The 27,681-nt window shown below is 36.8% G+C and overlaps 1 protein-coding gene across 1 annotated transcript; it reads right to left on the minus strand.

The window, feature by feature from the left end:
• Positions 1-6,614: 6,614 nt before the first annotated feature.
• LOC113302433 (putative nitric oxide synthase) lies at positions 6,615-12,913 on the minus strand. The gene is made up of 13 exons (XM_026551336.1): positions 12,361-12,913; positions 12,065-12,250; positions 11,507-11,593; positions 11,331-11,410; positions 10,883-10,964; positions 10,308-10,328; positions 9,489-9,534; positions 8,583-8,701; positions 8,239-8,352; positions 8,048-8,149; positions 7,858-7,947; positions 7,384-7,490; positions 6,615-7,086 (listed from the first exon to the last, which is right to left on the minus strand). The coding sequence occupies exons 1-13, from the start codon at positions 12,820-12,822 to the stop codon at positions 6,834-6,836; spliced, it is 1,749 nt and encodes a 582-aa protein (XP_026407121.1). The 5' UTR covers positions 12,823-12,913; the 3' UTR covers positions 6,615-6,833.
• Between the last annotated feature and the right edge of the window lie 14,768 nt (positions 12,914-27,681).

Below are 27,681 nucleotides of genomic sequence, written 5' to 3' on the forward strand. Positions count from 1 at the left end.
ATGATATTATCATGAATTGACCGAATAGGGACTAGGGTAGCATGATAGGGAGAAATAAGCGTATTCAGAAGAGGATTAATTAGTCTTATTAGCTATGATTTTACACACAAACCTATAGGTCTATGTCTACAGGAAACTCAACATTATTATTCTTAGAAAGAACGGAAATGTATGTTCAATTTATCTGCCTAGCCATAAATTCAGTAGTATTTTTTTTAAACCATATCCATCTATTATATCCTTACCCACAAGATGCCATTGAGCTTGATAAAAATCCATCTTAGAACCCATCTGGACCTGGTGAACTCCAAGTTGGCATTTTTTTAACCACAACAAAAATCTCTTCACTAGGAGAAACACTAACTTTAAAAAAAAAATCATCATCATTACAAGCAAAGGAATATAAAAAAAATTATAATCAATAATAGAAGGATTGGAAGTACAACTAACATTCCTCAAATGAGAAGTGAGTAATGTCTCCTCTATCCTTACACCAATTATCATTTGAATCACCTAGGACATCTACGTTATTCCTAAAATTATTTTATTAGCTAAGGAATGAATATACTTGTCACTAAGTTTTTGTTTATAAATCTTACTCTGGATGCAGAACCACTTGTCTAATTCCTTAGTAAGAAAAATAACTCTAGCATGTTGAGTAGCAGAAACTAGCTCACATTGAGTACTCTGAATTTGGGCTTGTACCTATTAGTGTTCATTTGAATGTCTCCAAACTCCACTTTATTTCCTTGAGACAAGTCTAATCTTAGCATTATGTAGTAGTTTATTCAGTTTATAACTAACTTAAACTAATTCTAGAATGCAAATGTTATGTATACCGTGAAGAGAGATAAGAGAAAGGCACTGCATGTGAATAGGTAGCTTATGTCTCTGTGGTAAATAAGTGTTGGTTGCCACATGGAGTGACTTTTCATGTGACTCTTCCAAAATGACATGACCTTCTATGAAGTTCTTTTTTAAGAGTCGCCAACATTCATGATTCATTCTTAAAACAAGAAAAACACAACACAATTGGTTTTTTAGCTCTAATTGTAGTTATAATAGTGGGAGAAATCAATGCAAAGTTTGATTCGTTGTTTCCTTGAATTTGGAGTTTCTTTTGCGAGCGGAAGAAATACCGTTATTTCTGGCAAAACGTATCTTAAGTAAGATCATTAGCACCATATTTAGGAAAATTTCGTTGTATATGAATTACTTGATAATTTTTCTTGTTGTTTTACTAATTCTGAATATATAATTGTCTGAATTGCTTAAACTGAGTTTCTTTGACTTTCGTAATTCTATTCAATATAGGTTGCCACATAATGGCATTTAGAAGAATCAAAATAATGACATAGTTATTAGACAAAATCTATATGTTATATTGACGGAAACAAAACATTGCTTGGAAAATTACTATAATAATCCCGTTAAGGTCTACTAATGCAACTTTAACCGCCTAAGGTGCACCCGGTAAGATGCTTGTACCTCTGAAAGATAAAATAAAAAAGGAGATCCATTAAGAAGTATAGAAATTCTAGAAGCATAATTAAAGAACACCAACTCTATGAAAAACACATATGTTTTCTGCCATGGTAAAAATCCATTATACCCTGTCAAAGGCTTTAGATATGTCTAACTTTAAAGCCAACAAACCCTCCTTCCCTTTTTTCAATTTTATTATAAACATAATTTTATGTGCCAAAGTTACAATCAGACATCTGTCTGCCTGGCGCATAAGCATCTTGCAAAGGGGAAATAATTTTCTTCATTAGAATTTTCATTATACTAACTATCAGGGTGGGAATTAGCTTGTAAGTAGTACTGCATAAAGCAATGGGTCTGAGTTTCGAAGGAGTTTGAAGATTCTTAGCCTTTGGAATTAAAATAAGGTTTATTTCACAAAGTTGCTTGAACATAAAACCACTAGCAAAAAAAGATTCGAACATAATTAGTATGATAACACCAACTATGCTCCAATGAGTTTGATATATCCGGGTGGTAATTTATCAGGCCCATGAACCTTTTTTATTTACACGTTGTTTGAGGTGTTACGAACAAGATATAAGATTGAGTGATCTTGTCACTTTTTTTTTGTTAAAGAGCAAGGGCTATGGAATAATATGTTTCTACATACAATCTTTTCAAGATACAATAAAAAAGAGTTGACGTAGGTTAAGACCGACTACAAGATTTATTTATTTTTTTGATAAACAAAGAACCTTTTCATTAATAGAAATTTGCGGTTATAATGAGTTTAATATCGAAAATAAGAGAATACAAAGTAACAAGAACATACCATAAAAGTACAATACCTAGAAATCCGACAAGAGAAAGAGAAGGATTACCGTAATAGGACGAATACAAGTATGAATAAGATCCGATAAAATCGGAGGAAGAATGGTTTTTCTCGAAATTAAATCCCAACCATTTAGTTTTTTTTTATTCTTTAGAAAGATATGCTCCTAAAATATGATTGATTTGCTCAAATCTCTTGTAACTAGTGATGAAGCTTCCGTCGTTACAGAAATCACCGATGAAGATGAAGATTTCGTCGTTGGAGAGCATCATTATCGATCTTAGAACCCAACCCAATAACTAAGAATCACCATTAGATCGAAGATAAACCTCAAAAGAGTAGGTAAAACCACCATAATGGTGTAGATAAGTAGAAAACATAAATTAAGCTAAAACTAATAACTAATCTAGAAAACAAAAAATAATGAAGAAATCTGCTCAGATACAGTCCAATATGGACCAAATCTGAGCAGAAAATGATTGTTCTTGCTGGTTTTGTTGAAGAAGAAGAAGGAGGAGGAGGAGTGAGATATAGGAGATTTTTTATTAAACAGTGGTGCCACGTAGGGTTAAATACATACTAAAAAAAATTTCTTGAGTGGCTGATTTTTTTTTGCCGCCAACAAGAAAAATAAATTAATCCTAGGTAGGCCAACTCTTATGGAGTCGGGAAGCGGTGAGTTAAACAACGGTGTCATGTAAGGAAGGAGGAAAATAGAATTAGCCGAGACTTATTTCCTCGCCCTATAGCGTTTTATTTATATAAAATACTGAAAGTAGGGTCAAATAGGATCACGAGATGATTGATTCCTCATTCAACAACATTTTATTTATATAAAATACTGAAAGTGGGGCAAAAATTGAAAATAATATATTAGATTTTCTTTTATAGAAATTAAATAAGAGAGGATATGATTTCGTGTTTAAACTTTTTTAGGCGAAGTTGGTTGTGTGAATCTTCCCTCACACCTTTCCTGCATTCGGGGGATGTTGGAGGGAACCGTAGCTACCCCATTGTTTTGGGTCACTATCATTCTACTTTCCTTCTCCACTAGACTCAGTCTTAGATGGCTTGGGGTTGACCGAGGAAAATTTCCATAAGGGTTTTACAAATTTTCCTTACTTCACTTAAGTTGTTGCCCTACTGAGTTTAGGAAAAAGGAGGTTGTGTACTCGAATAATGGGAGAAAATGTGGTCAATAAAATCCTAATGGCCATAGCCCTTTGTTGATGTTTTTATCTCAGGGTTAAATTTGTAAAACCTTGCATCTGATGTGCCGTCACTCTGTGAGGAAACAGAGCCATGAGTGTCAACCTCTCTTATGGCACGTTTATTGAGTCGTTCAATATACTTACATGAAATTTATCCAGACTGGCGCATGTAGCAATAATTCCAGGCATTCTGTAAATTTTGGCACCTTGCCTACACTCAATTAATATAAGTTTCTTTGAATGCTTTCTGTGCTATGTTCCCCGGATGAACCCTTAATATTGATATGGAATGACAATTTGTGTTCACTCGCAGCAGAGTAGCACGAATTTCCAAATATCAAGGAAAAGGTCTTTGCATAAGGTATTCAATCAGAAAGCATGCTGCTCTCTGGAAACGAACTTAAAAGAACTCTGTGTCAACACATATAATTCAATCAATTATCCTGACTAATTTGCAAAAGTTAGGGTTTTGCGCCTTGCGCAGTATATCAGACCTTGCTTGTCGAAATTAAGCCTAGGAAAACTAGGTAATTAATCCGCCATGGATTAGCAGATGCAAAATCTTGCCCAGAATCAGAAAACAAGGAGCCGCAGGATAGGAGCAGCAACAAAGAGAGGCGTGGCCATGCCTTAGGCCAACCAGCACCATTTTCCATTGGCCCACGCCCCATCCTAAACCGGCCCTATTTCCCTCGACCAATCAGGTCGCCTTAAACTCGCTACACGCACATAAGTTGTGGCTGGGCCCATACTTGTCGACCCTATTTCCCGTCGACCAATCAGGTCGCACTAAACCTGCCACGCGCACCAAAAGGGTGTCCACGCCCATGCTTACCCGGCTTCTTGCTTTCATTGACCAATCAGGTTGTTCTAAACCTTCCACAGCTTTAAAAAGGGTGGAAATTGTGTCAAAAGGTTACCCTACCAAGTTGGCTTCCCAAAACCATGCCAACATGCTAACGGCATGTCAAACATGTCGAAAACAAACATGACAGGCGCACATGCCAAACGCGCATGCCAGGCGCACATGCCAAACGACATGCAAAACGCGCATGCCAGGTGCACATGCCAAACGGCATGCAAAACGCGCATGCCAGGCGCACATGCCAAACGGCATGCAAAACGCGCATGTCAGGCGCACATGCCAAACTGCATGCCAAACATACCAAAAGCATGCCAATCGCACACGCCAAACAGGCATGCCAAGTGCACATGCCAAACGTGTCACCCACCGCATACTACATGCCATATACGCTAATTAGGGTTTCGACATGCCAAACCCTAATTTAGGCAAAGTTTTCGTGCCAACCGAGCCAAACAATGTTCCACAGAACATGGGGATCAACGTGGCCATTAAAAATGATGTTGCCACACCACGTTTGAATCTAACACCAATGTGCCAAAAATCCAGCGGTCATGGATACGCCAGGCGCCACTTGCACCATTGTTCCGCTGGCATGCACAAACTATGCCATCCATGCCGCAGTGCCACTGGCATGCACTAAAGGCGCCACTGTGCCATTATCAGGCGCCAACGGAAGGTAGCCACAATCAACGCCTACCCTTCCCCATGAAATGCAATCTCAGCCATCCAAGTTTGCCACCAAACTAATATACTTGTGGCAACTTTTAGGCGACCAGCCGCCTAAATCCCGTGGCCATGGCTACGCCAGGCGCCACTTACACCATCATGCCGCTGGCATGCACAAACTATGCCAGCCATGCCGCAATGCCGCCGGCATGCACTAAAGGCGCCATTGTGCCATTATCAGGCGCCAATAGAAGGTACCATAATCAATGGCTACCCTTCCTCATGAGATGCAATCTCAGCCAAGACTTGTGGCAAGTTTCAGGCGGCCAGCCAAGACGAGTCTAATAGCATCACATGCTATTTTCCTGCGGCAAGGCTCGTGATTTTGACTTGCCAAAGTGCTACATGTTTTCCACAAAGAACACTCGAGACATCTAACATGTCACAAACTGGGGGATACTCATCAGAGTATTGGTCTGGCGGTTTACAGCGTGCGGCGTGCAATACGCCCGTTACAAGAAAGTGTCATGAAGAAGGGCGGTTAGTAATGGCAAGAAGTAATGGTGTAAACGTTTCCTTCATCATGGAAGCATAAATTCTGACGTTACACGTTACTCCACTCTTCCACCACTCAATCGTTTCCACTTCCTACGAGATCCGGGTACGTTTTATTATGACTTGTACAAATAGGTTTCACCTATTTCCACCAAACAACAAGTTTTGGTCGGAAATCACCTGATAGCTTCCTATTCTGCTAGCCAGTTCTACTTTCTGATACAAGTCGTAAACAACCACACCTTCAGAATCAACGATTCTGGTCTCAACACTTTCTTCGCTTCCCTCCCTAAGACCAACCCTTCTCCTTCACTTTGTGACCGAAGCAAGCCTGGAACGTCCATTTCTTGGTTTAGGCCAGGATTGTACAGATTGATCTCTCGAATCAAAAATATTCCCATGCAGTGCATTGTTTAGGGTCTAGACTCGTTTCTCATCCACACACCGAAAATTACCAAAACCGGTAGAAACAATTTTCACCCACAAACACCCTTGCTCTAAACAAAATTCTCCCTCCATTTCAAGAAGATAAGTAAGTGCAAAGAATAAGAATAAAATTGAAGCACCAATGACCAGTATGAATATGTTTTTCCCAGATAAGACATAAACTGTGACGGTCATAGAGGATACAAGTTTATGTATTCAACTGCCAAATTTATTTGCACTTGACTCGCTGCACCAGCTTATGAACCGATGTCAAAGAAGACAAAAAGGCGAGTATAATCAACCTTCCTTCTCGAAATCAATATACGTATCTTTGATCTGATCTCCCAGAAACAAACTCAATTGTCATTTATATTTCTCAATGGTTAATTGTGATGCTAATGCTCGAGCAGTGCAAATTTCCCCTCTAGTTGGTCTATGCCCGCCAACTGTAGAAAGAACGTTAACTCCTACCGGATTGAATTGCCCACCGCACACATTTGATTGCCGGATGTACAGGTATCACGCTTTGACCAAGGTAGCATTAGCATACCTCTCCAGAATTGCATAATGAACGAAAAGAAGGGGGAGTAGATTCGAGAAAGCCCAAGCCACACATGCATACACATAGTGGTGGTTTTTTATTTATTTTTATTTTTTTTCCCATTTCTTTCCTTTCACCTTCTTTTCTGCTATCCTTTATTTATTTTGGTCGGACTACATGATAACACTTGTACTCTGATGGTTGCACAAAATTTTAGAAGCACGAGGGCCGCAAAAGTTTGTTTTACAGATTACAACGAAGCGTAGTAGGTCAATGGTACCACTTAGGTCTAAATTCCTCCTCCATCTCAGTCAGCTCTCGGTACTCGTACCACTCTCCTCCAGCCTTGGTGACAGGAATGGGAGGCCGCACAAATATCTCAACAGGCTTGGGGACATGAACAGCCAAATGTAACTCTTCTGCATTGTCCACAGAACTCATTGAGCTAGATATCTCTTGCAGATTGGTTATCGCCTCGACTGCTATCCATCCTAAACCCGAGATAGCAACATCACAAGCAGGCCTGTCCGAGCAAAGAGAGACGATGAAACTCAGTTGAAACTCCAAAAAAATGATCAAAATAATAGAATAAAACAAGGCACTCTGAAAGATAATCTAATATTTTGATTCGACGATACATTTCAAAATAATATCTGTTTTGAGGAGACTGGTACCAAAATGGGAATATGGTTCCCAGGTGAAAGCCTCTATACTTTTTTGAAGCAATGGCCTTATAGTACAAAGTATAGACTTGCCGCATTTGGGTGTCAAAACAGGAGATATTAAGTCACGACTGATTAGTAGAGAGGGAGCAGATTACCTCTTTGGGTCTTCGAATCTTATTTGCAATTGCCGCACTGATTGAAGCCCTTCCCATTCTGTTATTTGATTGCCAGTTGGAGGCTTCAACAAAACTCCAATTTCTCTCTGCAAAAAAGAACAATTAATATCATAATTGCCATAAGGGAACAAGCACAAAGACTGCAGTAACAGCGAGGCTACTGAAATGTGAAATAACTTCTTTTTGAAACATTACAACCCAAAACTGCAAGGCTACAGAAATGTGAAATAACTTCTTTTGAAACACTACAGCCCAAAAACTAGGTCTCCCCAGGATCAATAACAAGAAGTTTAGAATTCAATTATTATCGGTTTATTGTCTTTGTTTTTGCAAAATTAACCAATAGAAAAGAAAAGGTTGTGAAAACCTCAAAAAAAATATTCATTTTTGTGAGTGAGAGGGGGGTGACATGGATACTTGCTTCAAATAAAAACATGAGAGCAGGAATATTACTCGATAAAAGTCATCTGCTTCAATAGTTGGAACCATATGAATTGGCAGTGCCTTCGGTCCGTAGAATGTTAAGCGTGTAGATGGAAGAACCTGCACATTCGTGCACAATCAGATTTAAGCCATGGAAAATTGTCCAGCGCCAACAGAAACATCCTGAACATCACTCTGGAACTTGGATTATAAAGTGGACCTTTAGTACATCAACTCTGACAAGACCACCCCAAAAAATGGAAAACCCATTCAAGTCATTAATTTCTTCTGCTTTGCTTGATGTTATCCCACCAGAAGGTACCTGAAAGTTAAAACACAGTCAATGAAGAAAATACTAAAACGAAGGTTCACAATGTCATTCTTAAGAATTTATGCCATTAGAACATTTACAGGAAATGATTGGCCTCTTAGACGACTTTGAGGAGCGAGGGCAGGAAGATCTACTGAATGAACAACTGCTGCTTGCCTATGGTGAAGATGCACTCCAGGTGTGTCGAACAATTTCTGACAGACATTAAGCAGACACTATTTCAATTTGGGAAAAGACCTCGTAATGCAGATAGAAGATAATGAACCTTAACTGATTAACAGAGTTGATATTCTGATTATCAACTTCACAGAACTACAAGAACTGTTTCAGGAAACAAAGAAGTGCGGAAAAAAAAAATTACTCACAAAAAATACAGACTAAGAAATATACAAACACTGTAAGAAACAGAAAATGCTTAACATACCCCACCTCCAATGAAAGCATCAATCTCGATTGGACCTAAGGTAGTTCCAGGGACAGCAGATTGAATTGGTTTATATCTCCGTGCCACAGCCGCTATGGGATCCTTTTGAGACATCGTCTCTGATGTTGACGAAAACAAGTATTCAGTCTATTTAAAACATGCGGACAAACATTAAAAGTCCTATGTCACAGAGTGAACAAGAACGAAAAAATCAAACTCCCCGTTGTACAGGGAAAATCAGTAGCTATGGTTTTACACATTTTTCGAATCACGGACATGCTTGTGAAAGAGATGGAGTTGACTTGTGTGGTTGGATTATCAGTGAAGTTAATCTGCTCACTACAGATAATAACTACTGATAATCAGCTAATTGTGGAGATTGCAAAAACTAAAGAAGAATTATCTCCCTACAAAGAAACAGCAAGATCGATTCACTGCGATCTCCAACTCATAATTGACATCTAATAGGTGAAAGCAGTAAATAGAGGCGTGCGAAGAATTTCAACGCCTCATTTATAAGCCTGGATTTAAATGAACTCCATTAGGAGGTAAAACTCTACAATAGCAAAAAAGAAGGTCAAGATAGCATCTCAATTTTAGCAAACTGATATGTGAACTTCTATGGAATAATTAACTGAACAGCGTTGGACGATTAGTCAAATTTTACTGATGGGATCATGATAATTGTTAAGTTCGTTAATCTTGTTATTATTTCATGCTTCATCACCATTTAACTTTCTTCTAAATTTGTTACAGGCACCATCATGGGATATCGATAAACGCATAAATAACAATAGAACTATCTAATTCATGAGTAGTAAACAAATAATACACAAACATTCCTTAACCAGTTAAATTAACCTTGAGAAAAGGATAGAAATTCAAGACACAATAACCATAACTTACTCAATAGAGCATTGATGAAGGCAGATTTTCCGACATTAGCTGCCCCCTACATGCATAACCAAGAAAGTAGTGCTTCTTAGTATTTAGCAAATACAAAAAAAAATAAGAAAACTAAAAGATGGTGAACACTAAAATCTTTAAAGAGAATAAATCCATGGGAAGAATTTTAAGCTAGGGAAACAAATTGTAAAGTAACAAAGAAAAAGGGTCACAAATTTAGAAGCATTGGTCAATGGGAACTCCAGAAACCTAACCTACTTGGCAACCATAAAGTCACACTAACCACAAGTATGAGCAGGAAATTTTATTTTACAAAATACAGAAGAACCTGAGATACTAGGAGAAAAGAATGCTGCTGAACCGCAGTTATAAATCTCCCCAAACTCTAGAATGTGAAGTAAGTCTAAACACTCAAAGCAACTAATTAGTAGATTCATTCGTTAGCATATCTCAAAACTTCAAACCAGATTACCTTCTATCTAAATACTCTCAGACACAACCACCACGGTCTAGCATATCTTGAACTTATGTTTTTTTGCTTTAGTCCTGGTCAGACCCTAGGCAATTAGATCTACATATTTTTCTACTAAGCGTGCGTGACAAATTGTTCACTATATCTGTGATAAATTAAGAAAGCAATAATGTACTTTCGGCAGTTGGAATATAATATTCAAACGCAGACAATTATTATCCTCATCTTAAGAAAATGTAAATGAAGCAAATAATACAATAATGCAACAACGCTGTAACAAATTAGATTGGCAACAACTGCAATTCAACAGCCTACTCTTCAAGCATTTGAAGTTCAGGTTTACTGACCAAAATATAAACATCCCGCCCCTGCACAAGAAATAGAATCGCCTTTAAGAACTTATTTCACAGTACATTACATATTGCTAACCGAAGACCTACTAAAACTAAATCAATATATTAAGAAAAATTCATACACAATGATTGTTGGTAATGATATGACATGCTGAAGTACAAGAACGAACCCTGTGGGTCTTAAACATGTGAAACATATTGTCCCAGGTGAAAGCTAAAAGCTAAAATCCATAGAGCGGTCGAACTAATATCTTATGGTAAGAAAAAATGGTGCTATCCGGTTGTAATAAATCAAACAAAATCCAAAAACCACATTCAGTTTGTAGCTTTTACCAGCTGAAAGATTCTGGTTGTTCTGTAGAGAGTTAACCAACCGCTCAAATCCGTTTTTTATTCAGGGTCCTATCAAGGATTGCAAGAAATACCCCACAGGTTTTAGTTTTTCTATTGGTTCTGAATCTCTGATCCATGGAAATCAATATAACTACTTATCATTCTATGGTCTTCTAATTAGGAAACAAACTTACAGGTACAGTGTGAAGCACTAAGATCAAAGTAGACAACTATACCTTCCTCTCGGCTTGAATCTGAGCTATAACTCCAGAAACTCCAGCCAAAGACTTTGAGCTGGTCATGTGAACACTAAGAACGCTGCAACATAACACACTATAATGAGATGAAATAATTCTACCATGTCTGAGCCTTTTGATACATGTTGATCATAATATGAATAAGATCTAAAGTTGGCTACATCAATTTTCTGGCTGTTGGTTGCCTAAATTATTTGCATCGTATGAAGCAGACTTTGAAACCGATGGTCTAATTTTGTACCACGACCTCACGGTATCGAGGGTGAGCATACACGAGTTTTAAAGTTAAAAATCTAGCAAATTTCCAATTGTAAAAATGTTTAAATAGCCCTTCCATGTTAACTTTCTCAGACTCATGAAAATATACAACAAAATAGGAGATGAGAAGGGGGCATTGTAAGCATCACAAAAAGCATTTGGTACTTACTTGAGCTTCTTTTTTGTTGTGGCCTCTACAACCCAATCACCAACACAATTAAGATCAGTTCCTTTTGGGAGAAGATCAACCTTGAAAAGAGTGAAAGAGAAGTTCTTAGTAAAGCCAATGAGTACAGGAGAGGAAATCGATAAGAGCATAACGGTAATGTTACAAAGAATTGTTACCTTAGTTATAACTAATATAATTGGATTTGCACCAGCAAGATCACGTATGCGTGCCAAAAAACTGCCATTGAAATCAACAATATCAACCTGCATGTGATAATCAAAAAGCAAAAGACAGGTACATTAATGACAATCCGACCTTCCTTAACAGTATCAACTTTCTTTTATACTCTTAATGTTTTAATTTTCTGCAAATATGCAGCAACCAATACGGTTCCACAAATTTAACAAGTCGATGAAAGTACTAAACCATGACACATACCCAAAAAATAGCCAACCATCAGTCCATCACTATAACTTAACATACATCCAAAAAAGAAACACGAACAGAAGTTTCTATAAATAACTCACTGAATTTAATGACTCTAATCAGACCTTTAGATAATACTATAGCTATCTAAGTGAAGCCGGTGTACATTTCATTAGTGTACAAATCAACTAAACGAAAAAAAAATGATACTTAAACAGTCTCCTATGAATCTGTAACATTCAAAAGCTTCTTGCACATATATACCATACTCAGAAAATAATGTAAACAATAAGACTGGATACACATACCAATTTGACTATCAATGCTTTCTCATACCGCAAATGAGATAATTTATTACGAAGTTCTTCTGCGGAAACAAACTGTTTACCACCAGAATAACCACCATTTCCACCAACAGCAGTTATCATATGTCCATGTGATAATAACTTACACCTTCCACATAATACTGTCTTTAGCTGGCGATGCCTCTTCTTCTGCAAACCACACCAGCACTCATCATCATAGACCTATACCATAACTCTCAAAAGCCCCCAATCATAAAACATTAATAAAACCCTAACTGAAAAAGGGTGAGAGAGAGTACCAATTCGTAAGTTTGCAATTCAACATAACCAGGAGCATCAACTTCTGAAGTTTGTAACGGAGCGCCACAGCCGTAGCAACTAGCAATAGAAACTGCAGAAACCTTTGGTTTTTCTCTTCTCTTTTTCTGCCTTAGTTTCTTTTCAATAGAAAGAACTATGGCAGCATCAGCCATGGATTTTTGACGGGAGAAGAATAAGTCACCACGTGTTGGGGCAGCGGCACCTTCGCCATCAATTTCTACTGATACTTGTTCGGTTGCGCCTACTTTTTGTTGTTGTTGTGTTGGATTTCGTGAATCAGTAATTTTACAGAAAATTTGAGTTCGATTGAATTTGAAAGGGAAGTTAGGGTTAGGGTTTGAGAGCTTCTGAGGAGATAGGGTGGAGAAAGAAGAGAATGAAGAAATGGAGAATGAGGGTGAGAGGAGAGATTTGGGCGCCATTTTTGGCCGTTGAAGCATATTTCTTTTCAAGTTCTTCTTCAGATAAGGAGCGAAGCCCTTCTGAGTTCACCCAGTCAATTTGGAACCGCTACTCCCGGATTAATCATTGACAAGGGGACGGAGCGGCGGAGCCCATCCTCCGTTGCCAGTGGCTGGTTAAACTTGTCTTTAAGCATTACCTTCGGAAGCCGGTGTCATTCTAGTACAGTGGTAAAGTTATTGGATGATGATACCAATGACTTGAGTTCGAAACTCGCCAGCATCAAATTCTTTACCGATCAAAAAGAACATTACCTTCGGAAAAAAAATTAAGCATGAGATTTATTTATACTAAAATGTGACTACACAAGGGTAAATTATATCAGTATAGTCAAATGTTACAATTTAGCTTAAGAATGATGGTGTTGTGTGGTCCTTTATCCAGACGCATAAGGGGTACGAAAGGGTACGTGGTGGATTTGGGGTACGACCTCATAATTGCAAATACCTTCTTCCAGAAAAGCGACATCATTTCCAGGTACCAAACGTAAAGCTGACAAATGTTTGACCAAACACTAATTCTGGACAAAAACCTAAGTACCAAAAACCAAATAACCCTGAATTGTTTCAGAATTTTTTTTTAAGCATGAGATTTATTTATATTACTAAACTGCGACTACACAAGGGTAAGTTATATCCGTAGAGTCAACCGTTACAATTTAGTTTAAGAAAGATGGTGTTGTGTGGTCCTTTACATTACTTCTTCGGCATTCAACTACTTTTGATAATACTGCTCAGAAATTGTTTTTGAGCCGGATCAAATGCTCTCTGGAGCTCTCGGAGAAACATGATATGGTGGGATGTAAACCTTGTAGAACGCCAGTGGCTCAGGGATAAAGAGTATAAACTTTTAATGGTAATATGTTATCAGATGTTGCAGCATATAGGAGTTTAGTTGGTGGTGTACACTCTCACAACACCAGGCATTAGTTATGTCTTTAACTATGTCAATCTATGCATTGCCCAACTGATATTCATTCTTCAGTTAGCAAAGAGGATTTTGAGATACTTGAAAGGTTCACTTGGTCAAGGCATCACTCTTATTTCTGGTAGTTGTACTGAACTACTTGCTTTTTGTGATAGTGATTGGGCAGATTGTCCAAACACAAGAAAGTCTACTTATGGTTACTGTATGCTTGCTGGTGGCAACCGTCTATTGGTCATCTAAGAAGCGACAAACTATTTCTCGTTCATCTACTGAAGCATAGTATAAGGGCCTTACAAATGCAGCTGATGAGATCTTATGGCTCTTTTATCTTTTTGAAGAACTATCAATGCAATTGTCTTTACCTTGCAAGTTGTTTTGTGATGATCTTGGAGCTGAGGGTCTCACTTATAAACCCATTTTTCATGCTCGCGCCAAACACATTGAAGTGGATTATGATTTGGGATCTTGTCAGATTTGGTTTTCATAAATTCTCTTATGTTCATACTTTGAGTCAAATAGCTGACTTGTTCACAAAGGGATTGTATCAGTTTGTTGTTATAAGAGACCAACAAATGTGTCTTGTGAGGACATTAGGGGGGATATTAGAACTATCTGATGTTTTAAAATAGTTTATATCTAGTTACAACTATACATGCTACATGCGGTTCTCTTAATTTTTTTCTATAACAGGAGGTACACTTTACGTTACTGTTATTTTCCTTTTCAGTTATCTGTAATATGTCATTATCTGTATATAAAACCAAGTCATGTATTTTTCAAACTTATCTTTTACAATATATACAAACTATTTCTTATGACATCAATGCTAGATAGTCGACTTAGTGAAGTCAAAACAGTTGTAGTTAGATTCAGTTTTTACAGTAGTTCAAGAAATAAGACCTACAATTTCCGAAAAAGAAGCAAATCATATAGAACGGTTTTTATGGATAGTTTTACTGAGTTGAGTCTCAACCACTTTTTTGACTCATTAAAAAGTTGTGGTGGTACGTCAGACAATAATAGTACTCAAGCAATGGTTGAGGTGTATTTAGGTCGTCAGATGCGTAAGATTGTAACTTTTGAAGCGGTGATCGAGTTGAAAGACATGAAAATTCTGAGTCAATGGAGAAAGAGATTAGTATTGTCAAGGACTTGCTGAAGTTCAACATCACAATGTTGTACCAGTTCTGACATATGCCTCTATTGCAAGCATAGTAAAACACCACTTTAGAGATGATAAAGTACCCCCTTCGTTACCAATACAAAGTACGCAATCACACTTCTCGAAGAAATTGAAGTGACTCCTCATAAGAAGAAATTTCCTCCAGCAAGACCAACTGAGGGAGAGTAAATGGTATTAGGGAAGTCAGAGATTTGGTAAATTTAAGGATCATATCATTATTAATTTTTGTCTCAGAGACAAAAATTATGTCAGGATTATGCAAGTTATTTAAATGGTCTCTTGTTTCATGTTTAGCAAAGCCCTGACAATTCCAATATATAATTTTCATTTTTCCTACGTACTTAGTTACTATTTAAACTGAAAGAAAACTTATTTTTTTTATTTTTTTTCCAAAAACCAAACTTTATTAAAAAAAAGAAGGAGTTAAGAATACAACCTAGCATGAACCAGGAAAAATAATAAAGAAACTAAAGAGAAAACTAAAAACCAAAGCTCAAAAAAGAAAAGTTAAACAAATCTATAATATGGTTGATCAGGGAACTCAAGGCAGGGCAAGCTGCTAGGTTTTCCAATGAAAGTAAGCATCTGACCCTTCTGAAGATGCACACCTTCTTTAGCAAAATGGTAAGCTGAGAAGTTGATCTCTCTATAGACATGTCTGTAAGATATGGTAGGGGAATATGAGAGAATTCTCTGCCAACTAGCCAAAAGAAACCATGGAATATTTTCCTGCTTCAAAGAAGTGATACTATCTTTGGAATCAGATTGTATAATTAGTTTGAAATGCTGGTTCTCAACAGCCCATTCCAGAGCTCTGATATTAGCCATATACTCTGCAACATAGTTGGAAGTAACTCCCAGACCTACAGATTCTGCAAAAACAAACAAACCACTGTGGTTTTAGCTACAAAACCATAACCTGCATTGCCTAGGTTGCCTCTAGAGGCTCCATCACAGCATAACAACAATTCATCCTCATTTGGCAGATGGAAGAAAATTTCAATAATTCTTACTTGCTTCATTCTTCTCATCTGAATAATAAAGAACTGCAGTATATCCCTTTCATAGTTGGATCCCCTCATATTTCCTTTCAGTCTACATTCACAGTCATGGACCCTTCTTTTAATCTTGAGTTGCGGTTTGTTAACATCAGGCTTTTCATCATCGTAGTAGATAGCATTTCTCAAAAACAAGATTTCAACCATCAAGGTAAAAGATCTGATTTCCCACAGTTATATTATCACAGGGCTAGAATTTTTACTCATTTTTAAAATATCTTCAAAAGACTTAGGATTAAGGAAATGGAAGATACCTCCTAACCAGCTCCACAGACTTTGACTGAATTTACATTTCCAAAGAATATGATCCATGCTATCTTCTCCATTATGACATAAATAACATCTGGAAGCAAAACTGAAGCCTTTCTTTCTCAAATTTTCATTAGTAGAGCAAAGTTCTCTAGTAATCTTCCAGACATTTTCAGAAGTGGAAGGGATGACAACAGTATTCCATATCTTCATGTATCAATGCAGTTTTGGCACAGATTGACTAATTTTCTTCACAACATCAGACACTGTAAACATTCCAGAATGACTATTACACCAGATCAATAAATCTTCCTCAGCTTTAATAACATGCAATTGCTCAGCACTAAAATATTGTAAGAAATCTTCATGAAACACCATTGTCCATTAACAATAAGATCTTAAACCTTTAAATTAGGGTGTGAAGCAATAAAAGGATGATTAGGGAACAAACTGCATAATGGTTCTTCAAAAATCCATCTATCATTCCATAAAGAAAATTTTAGTTCAATTCCCAACTATCCATCTGGTGTAGTTATTGAAATCCTGAATAACCCATTTCATTCCAGGCCAGATAGAAGATCTCTTGTAATATATAATCCAATTACCATTTTTGTCCATATATTTTGCTAGAAAAAACTTTGCCTATTCATCTTGACAGTGCAGCATTTCTATAAAAACTTCAGTAGTAAGGCCTTATTCATATCTTCTAATTTTCAAATACAAAAGCCACCTTCCTATTAAGAAGTGCAAACATTGTCCCATTTAAGAGTAACACATTTTCTATCTTCAACATTCCCTGACCATAAGTAGTTTTTGATAATTCTTTCACAGGCATCAATAACTTTTACTGGCCATTTATAAATTGACATGTTGTAAATAGGAATACTACTAAGCACATGTTTAACCAAAGTAAGTCTGGCTTGAAAGTTAAGAAGCTTACCACTCCATGCAGTTAATATGTGTTGCATATATTCAACCAGTTTCCAAACATGTATAGACTTATCCCTTCCTTGAACAATCATAACTCCCAAATATTTATCAGGAAAAGACGAAAGATCCATTTGAAGAGAAGCAACAATTAATCTTTTTCTAGCAACAGAAGTACCATCAACAAAACACTTGCTCTTAGCATAATCAATAACTTGACCAGAAGCAGCTTGATAGTCAATGAGTAAGGATTTCAAATTATCAATACTTTTCATCCCTCCACTACAGAACAAAATATATCATCAGCAAACATTAAATGGGTGGGGTGAATTCCATTTCTAATAACCATAGGTTGTATCTTCTTTTCTATAACCAATTTATGGATATTCCTACTAAGAATATCCTCTGCAATAATGAAAAGAATAGGTGATAAGGGGTCACCTTGTTTGAGTCCTCTACCAACACCAAAAAACAACAACTGGTCCTCCATTAAGCATAACAGAAATTTTTGTTGATTTAAGCAGCACCATAATCCAGTTACAAAACTTAGCTGAGAAACCAAACTTTTTTAAGGCTCTATATAAAAATTCCCAACTCAAAGTATCAGAAGCTTGTGACATATCCAATTTCAAACCCAACTTTCCCCCTCTTCTAGTTACAACCATTTCATTAACTAGCTCAGAAGCAAGTAAAATCTGTTCATGAATATTCCTATTCTTAATAAATGCATACTGTTGTTGATATATAAGATTTGGCATGTATCTGGTAAACCTTTCTGTAATAATCTTGGTAATGATTTTGAAACAGAAGTTACTAAGGCCAATTGGTTTAAAACTTTTAGCATTTTTTGCACCTTTTATTTTTGGAATTAAGACAAGGAAGTTGGAATTCATACCACTAGGGATCATATTGTTTTTCCAGCAATATTGAATAGCATCCACTAGATTGTCTTTGATGATATCCCAAACTTCTCTGTAAAAAACTCCAGTGAATCCATCAGGACCAGGGGCACCATCTTGATTCAAATTAAATACAGTCTTCTTAATTTCATCTTCATTAGGACATTCTTCCAAAAAAGCATTGTCATCATCAGATATAATATGAGGAACAACATCAAATAAGGGATCATTAATCTGAGGAGCTTGATATGGAAATTTATTACTGAAATGATCAATTAAAATTATGGATATGCCCTGTTGATCAGTTATAATGTTACCACTAGAATCTTCTAATTCAGTAATGGAGTTTTGAGCTTGCCTTATTTTTATGCTAGTATGAAAGAAATTGGAGTTGATATCACCATCCTTAATCCAATTAATTCTGGCTTTATCTCTCAAAAAAGTATTATAATTATCAGCAGCCAAATCATACTCACCTCTAGCAGTTACAAGATTGTTGAGTAAGGGGATATTGGTTGGATCTTCATTTGATTTTTGATTTGCTTCCATAACTTTTCTTCAGCCTACTTAATATTTAAATGTACATCACCAAAAACTTCCCAGTTCCAAGCCTTAAGACATTTCTTGAGTCTTTTTAATTTATTCATAAATATAAAAATAGGATTACCAAAAATTTCTTCATTCCAAGAATCAATAACCACTTGAATAAAAGTAGGATGAGACAGCCACATTCTCTGAAATCTAAAATGAGTGTTTGAAGCCTTATTAATAACAGTATCAGAACCAATAAGAGGGCCATGATCAAATATACCTCTAGCTCCAACATGGTAATGCCAACCATTGAAAGTATTTAGCCATTTGAGATTGAAGAAAGCTCTGTTAAGATTACAAAGAATTCTCTTGGTACCAACTGAAAAAGCGGGGGTCCAACAACACCACCCAATATTTCGCTTAGCAATCTGTATGGACAAACTCGAATATACTTTTAAGAGAATCAACAAGACTCAATCAATTAAAAGTACATCAATGAGTTTATATATCTCTCTCTTGATTTGATTTCCTCAAACAGAAACTGCGAGTACTAATCAAATACAAGGAATAACTTGGATGGTACCAAAGACCAATATCCAAGGATCAATCAATGACAATCAACAACCAAAGGTTGGATTACTCTAATTGATGATCTAACTCACAACCTGTATTATTTTAATTATAAAGATAAAACAATATAATGCGGAAATTGAAATAACACAGACACCAGAAATTTTGTTAACGAGGAAACCGCAAATGCAGAAAACCCCCGGGACCTAGTCCAGATTGAACACACATTGTATTAAGCCGCTACAGACACTAGCCTACTCCAAGCTAACTTCGGACTGGACTGTAGTTGATCCCTAATCAGTATCCTACTGATCCAAGGTACAGTTGTACTCCATACGCCTCTGATCCCAGCAGGATACTGCGCACTTGATTCCCTTAGCTGATCTCACCCACAACTAAGAGTTGCTACGACCCAAAATCGCAGGCTTTGACAATAAACAAATTTGTCTCACACAAACAAGTCTATCAAAGGATCAATCTTTCTCCCACAGAAAAACCCTAAGTTTTTGTTCCGTCTTTTGATAATAATCAAGGTGAACAGGAACCAATTGATAATCCGGTCTTATATTCCAGAAGAACATCCTAGATAAATCAATCACCTCACAACAATCTTAATCGTATGGTAGCGAAACAAGATGTTGCCGAATCACAAACAATGAGACGAAGATGTTTGTGACTAATATTTATATCTTGCCTATCGGAGATATTAATCTCAATCCAATCAATCTGATTGTACTCGTACGATAGAAGATGCAAGATCATATCACACAACTACGATAAAAGTAGTATCGGTCTGGCTTCACAATCCCAATGAATTATTTAAGTCGTTAACCTGGTTTTAGAAGAAGAAAACCAAAGGTTGAAGGAGAAACGAACCAGCACGCAAACTAGTATCACACGTGAAGTGTGGGGATTAGTTTTGCACAATATTAGATGTCTCCTTTATATAGTCTTTCAAATCAGTGTTTCGCCTTGGTCACAAAGCAAACAATATCCACCGTTAAATGAAAACCTGATTTAGATTCAAGCTAATATTTCTCAACAGTTAGATTGAAAACTTAGCTTGTTATACACAAATGAAATGCACACTTCTAGGTTTGTTAACCGTACCCAAACGTGTACATTTGTTGGTTCAACAATAGTTAACCAAAAGGTTAGCCATATGAACATTTCATACCAACCATATTCTTCTTCACCATAACTAGTTCAAATGACTCAAATGAACTAGTTAGAGAGTTGTTCAATTGCAAGGAAATCTTATGTACTACACAAGACACAATTGAAACAAAGATGATTCGATTCACTCGAATCGGTTCATGAACTTTATAGCCATTGTTTGCAAATTTCATTCCTTAGTCTTTATAAGTTTAAGTTCAGAAATCATCTTCAGATATATAATCTTCTTAAGTTCGCACACTAGGTTCGCAGACTTAAGCAACCGGGCAGAGTTTACAAATTCCAGCAGAAAATCTCGGCAAAGACTTTCCGCCGGTTCGCGGACTGGTACTCACGCAACAAGTTTGTCAACTCCAGCAAAATTTCTCGGGATGAGAAGTTCCACAGTTCGCGGACTGAGTTCGTGGACTTGGCAACAAGCCATTCTTCCAGTTTCTCTTGATCAACAAAGTTCACAAACTTTGGTTCAAGGGATAGGACTTATGCGCATATTTGTTTCCACAACAATACTTATGTCCATCAGTGGTTATGTAATCTAAACTCTGATCCCAACCATTGAAACATTCTTAGAGGACGTTATATTGTTGTTACACCATTTCTCGTCAAAGCAATTTTCAAAGTGATTGAAACATATCATGACTTTCGTCACTAGGTAAAGATAAACATGTTCGAAGCGAAACGCTTACCAACACATATTTCGAGATATAGAAAGGCGGGGTATACTCGGCTCGAAATACTAAATGTGTATAATCTAAGTCTATACATAGCATACGACTTTTTGTCTCAAGAAGTAGGAGATAGAGTAGATAGACTTTTGAGTGACAGATAAGTTCAAGTCTTCACATACCTTTTTGTCTAGAAGTTCCACCGGTTCCTTGAGTAGTTCTTCTTCTTGTATGATGAATCGCCATGAAGTCCTTGAGCTCAAATACACTTTCTATCCTAGTCCGAGACTTAGCTATAGTAGACTAGAAATCAAGACTTATAGTTTTGATCACTAACATTGACAAACATGCTTGAGATATCAACGCATGCAAGTTCGACCGAGCAATGCTCTAACAATCTCCCCCTTTGTCAATTTTATTGACAAAACTATCAAAACATATGGAATACAAAAAAGATAAAGAAACGCTCCTATTCCACAGTGTCTAATCTTCAACATTCCTCGAAATCTTCGTCACTTCCAAGTACTCCAATGATCCCAAAGGTTGTAAGTTTAGCATCACTGTTGTTGAAGATCCGTAGCTATAACAATGAGAAAGCATCGGTCTCGATCATTGTTATACAGTGTCATAGTATTATTACACATTGTCAAAGTCCAATTGTGTCACAACTTCAACAATAATACTATGGTGATATGTATCACTTCCCCTTAGTCAATACTCCATCTCACATGGAAACCACTCCCCCTTACACAATGATCCGAAAACCATATGTATATGTAGTGTGAACTACATATTAATTCTCCCCCTTTTTGTCAATAAAATTGGCAAAGGTACAAGAACGGGATCATAATGAAATTTCCGTAAGAGACATTTCATGACTAAAAGAAAATACATACCATCTAATTTAGATGCAATCATATAGCCGAAGCTAATAGCATTCATCAAGGAGTTTAAAGATACAAGATAACCCCTTTAAAACTCCACAGCCGCACACCCCTCAAGATATGACCATTAAGCACACGTTCAAAAGAACTCTCCCCCATTTGATGTCATTCCCAAGGGAACAACAAGAGCACCTTAATTTAAAAAGAAAAGAAGGATTTTGATTGGACACCAAAAATCATGAGAATGATTTTCTATATCCAAAAAACTCAATCAAATTAATCACAAGTAAACCCATGATTAATTTAATCGGAATACGCAATCAAATTAAACACAAAAGTGGTCAACTTAATTGATTATGCTCGACATAAGAGAATCTTACGGAATAGGATAGTCGTTCATATACTCAACATAAGAGGAATCTTACGGAGTATGAAAATACTCAACTAGATTAATTACAAGAGAACCCATAATTAATCTAATTGGAATACACAACTGATAGACACATTTATGTGTCTAATATGTCTCAATTGTATGTATTGTTAGTGCTCGATTTTGTATTTATTGTGTTATTTTATGTCTTTGTAGGAAATTTTAGAGAAATAAGCCCTTGCGGCGAAATGGGCTCAAAAAGTGGTGTTTTACACCCCAGGATAAAGTGTTAAAGGCACCCCAGAAATGCACTAAAAGCACCCATAGGAGTTGTTAAAAACACCAGAAAAATTACTGTTTCAGCCCCAAAATTACTATTTCCGCCCCAATTGCTAAAGGGACCCCAGGAATGGATAAAGGGGAGGTCCCTTTCTTCCAAAATTTGAAATCAGAAAAAGGAGGGAAAAATGACGCATGCAACTGGCAGAACTTTGGGAAGAATTTTTTGACGTGTTTTAGTGAGATTCAATCGTTGAAACTTTGTTGAAAGATGTGGTATATCATAACAGAGCTGGTATGGGTGTTTGTTGCGATCAAATTTGGCTAGAAAATTCAACAGATGAAATCAGAGCAGACCCGTACGGGAGGAAGCTATTCACGGGATTTCTTGAGTTCTGTGGAATTTGAGCGTGTTCAGAACATGTGTTATGACTCTATCAATAGGCAGAGGCGTGACAGAGCTAAATGAGGAGAGTTCTGCAGCTGTAATACGCGTGCAGGAGACGAGAAGGGAAAGAAAATATTCCCAAAATATTTTCATTTACTGCCCGAGTAATGAAGATTATATGGAGTGAATGAGGGAGATTTCTTGCGCCTGTTGGGTATATATAGAGTTATAGGGTCGAAGGAAAGGGGGTGTCGAGAGTTTGGGGTCGATTGGGAGACCACAGGGAGGTTGCAGAGGCGAAGAGAAGAACTGCAGGAAAGTTTCCTGCTGTTGTTGAAGAAGAAGGAGAAGACGAAGAACAGACGTCCCAGGACCGTCGTTCTTCAACAGTGTCAACAGCAGCAGCTAAGTATCGTTGTTTTACAGCAGTACACTTCTATCGTTGATTTCTGGACGCCTTTGTGGATCGTAGATTCACTGTTTTATATTTTTTCACTCTTTTAATCAAATTTTGAGCATCAAATATGTATTTTGAGAACATGATTAATATGACGAGTTAAACCCCAAGCACTGGGACGACGGAGGAGGCCGTGTTTCATCCATGTGGTAATTTAAATTAATTCTTTATTTACTTTTTGCACCAATTTTAATTGAATTAAGATTTTAATTAATTATTTGTGATTTTATTTGATGGAGCATGCTTAGTCTTAGGGATTCTTGATGCGCCATGCTCATAAAATACAAGTAATATTTTATAGAATCTACTTTGGCAAAGAATAGAGTTAATATTTGTTTTGTTTTGAACTATAATCGCCTAGAATTAAATTTTGAACCACTTGAAAATGAAAAATGGCCGAATCTTTAGTCCCAGTTTCTCGCACCAGTGTTAATATTTTTATTGTATATATTTATTTTTTTATTAAGTTTAAAAAATTATCCTTCACAAGTCCGAGAGTTTGAACCTCATTACTACAACCTACGAAAAATCATTAATCATTTTGGCGCCGCCGACGCGGATTTGTGCTTAGGTAAAATTTTTAGGTTTTTATTATTTTTTATTATTCCATTTGTTCTTTTTACGTCTCTTTGGTTGTGTCTCTGTATTACAGGTTTGAAGTTGGATACTAAAGACCTTGGAATCAAATCTCAAAGCTAAAAGAGAAGGAAAAAAGACAAAGCAAAAAAATAAAGAAAAAAGAGAGAAAAAAAAAGAGAGAGATTTTTTTTTTTTTAAGAGACTTTCCATTTTATTTTTTTTGTAATTATTATTATTTTTTGTATTTCTTTTCATTGGACTGGACTTTGGAAAATTTATTTTAATTTATACCCTACGGAAGGGTTATATATAAAAAATAAAATAAAATATATAAATTGTTTGCAGGGAAGGACGACGATTACAATATCGTCTCGGCCCCTCGGGTTCGTACATGACATAGGAGTCGTGGCCCGAGTCGACTTCAACGGTTCATCCCCCGTCTGGTACGGGAGGTAAGTCCATCGAAACACTCGCGAATCTCCTGTAAGCGAGTTACTGTATTCCTTAAGGTGATTCATTGATTGAGGACGAATTTGGACTGTTTTTAAATTCCTAGTAAAGGGCAAGGCCTGGCCAATACAAGATAAGGGTTTGGATTTCATCACCGTTCCCTTCTTGCCCGCCTTAGGAAAACGAAGCCAAACGCGAAGCTAATCCTAAAATTTTAACTAGAAAGAGACCGATAGGGTAACGAGCTTAATAGGAAACTCGTTCGAAAAATATTGGTTGCTCTTTAAGCACACTTAAAAGTTCATGATGGTTTCTGTGAGTTGAATGCGTGACTGCCGCCGCCTTCTAATGCGGTGAGGCCTTGGGTATCAAAGCTCTACTAAGATTCCCTCGCCTCTATTCAACTTACTTTGACTCGGATTGATTCCAGAGGGGTTTGCTCAAATTGCAACGAATTCCCTTTCGAAAGATAGAAGCTGGTCTAGAAACAATCTAAGTGGAGCCATCATGCTTTTTGTTTGCTAGAAATCTTTAGGTTTGTTTTGGTGGAGTTGAGTCGGCCTTGTTTGTGGTTGTGTAGAATTCCCTTGCAATTAAGAATGTCGAACTGGTATGATAGAAGTCAATACAATGAGTATCGACCTGAATTTGAATATGGACATCATCAGTTTTATGACCATGGTGGGAATAGTAGTTGGGAACGCCAACCTTTTCAAGGTTATGGTTCATACCATAGTGAGCCCAATTACTATCCACACACGAATTGGTCTTACGAGCAAGAAAATCAGGAATATTATAGTACTAGTCATGCGTTTTGGAAAATTACTTAAAAACTAGTCCTGATTATGACATTTCTAAACCTTTTCAATCTCTAGAAGAAACCTACCAACAAGTTCGAAGGGAGTATGAACATGCAGTTAGTTCAAGAGAGGAGAGTACACAACGGTCTAAGATATTCAATGAGACTTGTGAACGTATAAGTGTTACGCTCAGTGAAATTCAAGCACGTTTAGAGGCAGAAAATGAACAGTTAGCTAATGATGCTCGAAATAATCTAAATTTCCAAAATAGTGTTTCCAATTCTACCCTTGATATCAATAGTGAATATTTGCCCAATCTAGAGGACGAGGTTAGAATAAAAGACACTATTTTAGATGAGGTTCATGATGATTATGATGAAGATAATATTGATGAAGAATCATACATTTGTAGGCATAGTGATCCGGAACTAGTTACTCCATTTGACCTTCATAATGATAATATTATTTCTGGTTCAGATCCCAATAAATTTAATGATTATTCACCTATTCAAAAGGATGTGGATCTGACTAGAGATACCACCGTTTTAGACGATGTAGTTCATGATCCTTTAGCCTACAGAGTATTGGACAATCCATTATTTGATGAATTTATTAATGGATCGGAGGAAGTAACTTTGATTAACACCTTAGTTAATGAGCTTTTATTAGAAACTTTCTCTTATAATCCTTTATATGATGATGGTTTAGTGGAACCGGTTTATCTTGAGAATTCTGTTTTCGAGTCGAACGATTTGGAAACAGTAGTCTTAGATGAACTCGTAGAGATTAGTGAGTATGAACCTGACTTAGAAGAATCAATTGCCCATTTTCAGGAATCTGATGACCTAGAAATTAGAGAGATTGTGACCAGTCTATCTAGAGACGCCGAAAACTCTAAGTTTGGGGGTGATTATCGTTCTCCGTGTGCTTTAACTCTTAAAAAGGTCCCTCACTTGGGACTTGACATCAATGCCTCGACCATTCTAAAAGATTATCTTCATACATGTTTTCCTAAATCTAATGGTGTCCATAAGGAAATTCAGTCGTTAGAAACCCATCCTCTGGTTGATGTGGTTTACCCATGCTATGATTCCAAGATCGATTTTGTTTTCCCACCAAAAACTTTTCTACCAATTGTGGGAACATATGAGTTTAAAATGTGTCAATTTTTAAGTTTTGAGACTAAACCTAATTATTTTAGGAGATTAGGGTCGACACATCTGTTTAAGGAAGACTATCTCTCTCTGGCTTTTGGCAGTCTCCTTTTGTCAGCTCTTTTTGGTTTTGAAGACCCATAGTTATTCCGATTACTGTTATACGGTTCGAGTTGATTAAACCTTTCCTAAGTCTGGCTGAAGACTTTAAACTTAGCACTTCTTGGGAGGTAACCCAATCTCATGTAACCCGGTAATATCCTTCCTTAACTCTTTTACTTCAAATGGTAATAGTTTCTCCTTGTTCATGTTTTTAATTTTATCTTTAGAACATTGAGGACAATGTTAGATTTAAGTTTGGGGGTATTGGGAGAAACTTTTTAGTTGCATGATAAATAAACTCCAGAGCCTAAAAATTTATGCTTATTTAGGATGGCACTAACCAATCTAAGTGGATGGAAGCATTTTGGTTTTAGGAGTTGAGGGACCAATCTGACTAGATGGAAACATCTAAAGAGTCTATTCATAAAAGCACATAGCTCAGTTGTTAGGAATAACATGATAGTTTCACCATATCTCGTTGAGTCCTTTTCACTTCTTTTTTTTTGATGTTGTTTTCTTTTTAAATATGTTTCTAAGTGATTTGGTGGGGCTCACGATTCAAGTTGTTACCAATGCTAGGGTGAATTAGAGTGATTGAGATACCATGAAGAAAAAAAAGGAGAAATTGAGACCAGACCATTTGACCAAAAGGAATAAATTCAATAAAGTCGACCACTGGTACCCTTGTATATGCCAGTTGTGTTGACCTAGAGTTAGGTTATCGACCACTGGTACCCTTGTATATGCCAGTGTGTTGATATTAGTCAGACTAGTATCTCAATCCATTAGGATAGGTTCATTTTGGCGGAGGCCTTCAGACAGATATGGGAAACGTCGTTCACTTAGTAAACATCAAAACCATCTATGTTTTTCTATATCCATCTTCTTGATCTATCCATGTGATTAGTTTTGACTCCGGATATTGATGTCCATAGTGCGACTATCTGAGTAGAGCTCTGTCACTTATATATGAATTTTAGTATGCTTGAGTGCAAACTCGTGTACAACAATTGGAATTTCGCATCAGGGTACTTCCTCTTATAGTCAACAAGTATGCCAACCAAGGAGATTCTTTAGTGCCTTCCAAGGTTCTGCGTAGATAGCTAGGGTCTGGAGTATTGGTTTTGTGGGTACACCTCTGGTAAACCCTCCCGAGATTAACTCGGTCACTAGGGACACCTAGTGAGTT

This window comes from Papaver somniferum, chromosome 8, assembly GCF_003573695.1.
Source record: "Papaver somniferum cultivar HN1 chromosome 8, ASM357369v1, whole genome shotgun sequence".
Taxonomy (NCBI): Eukaryota; Viridiplantae; Streptophyta; class Magnoliopsida; order Ranunculales; family Papaveraceae; genus Papaver; species Papaver somniferum.

What these genes read in the sequence shown, in the direction of transcription:
- LOC113302433 (XM_026551336.1), bottom strand. Translation starts at nt 12,822, where the DNA reads ATGCTTCAACGGCCAAAAATGGCGCCCAAATCTCTCCTCTCACCCTCA. An exon ending in ACAACAAAAAAGAAGCTCAA is followed by an intron (nt 10,965 to 11,330) that starts GTAAGTACCAAA and finishes GTTATGTTGCAG; the next exon opens with CGTTCTTAGTGTTCACATGA. An exon ending in CTTCATCAATGCTCTATTGA is followed by an intron (nt 8,702 to 9,488) that starts GTAAGTTATGGT and finishes CGTCAACATCAG; the next exon opens with AGACGATGTCTCAAAAGGAT.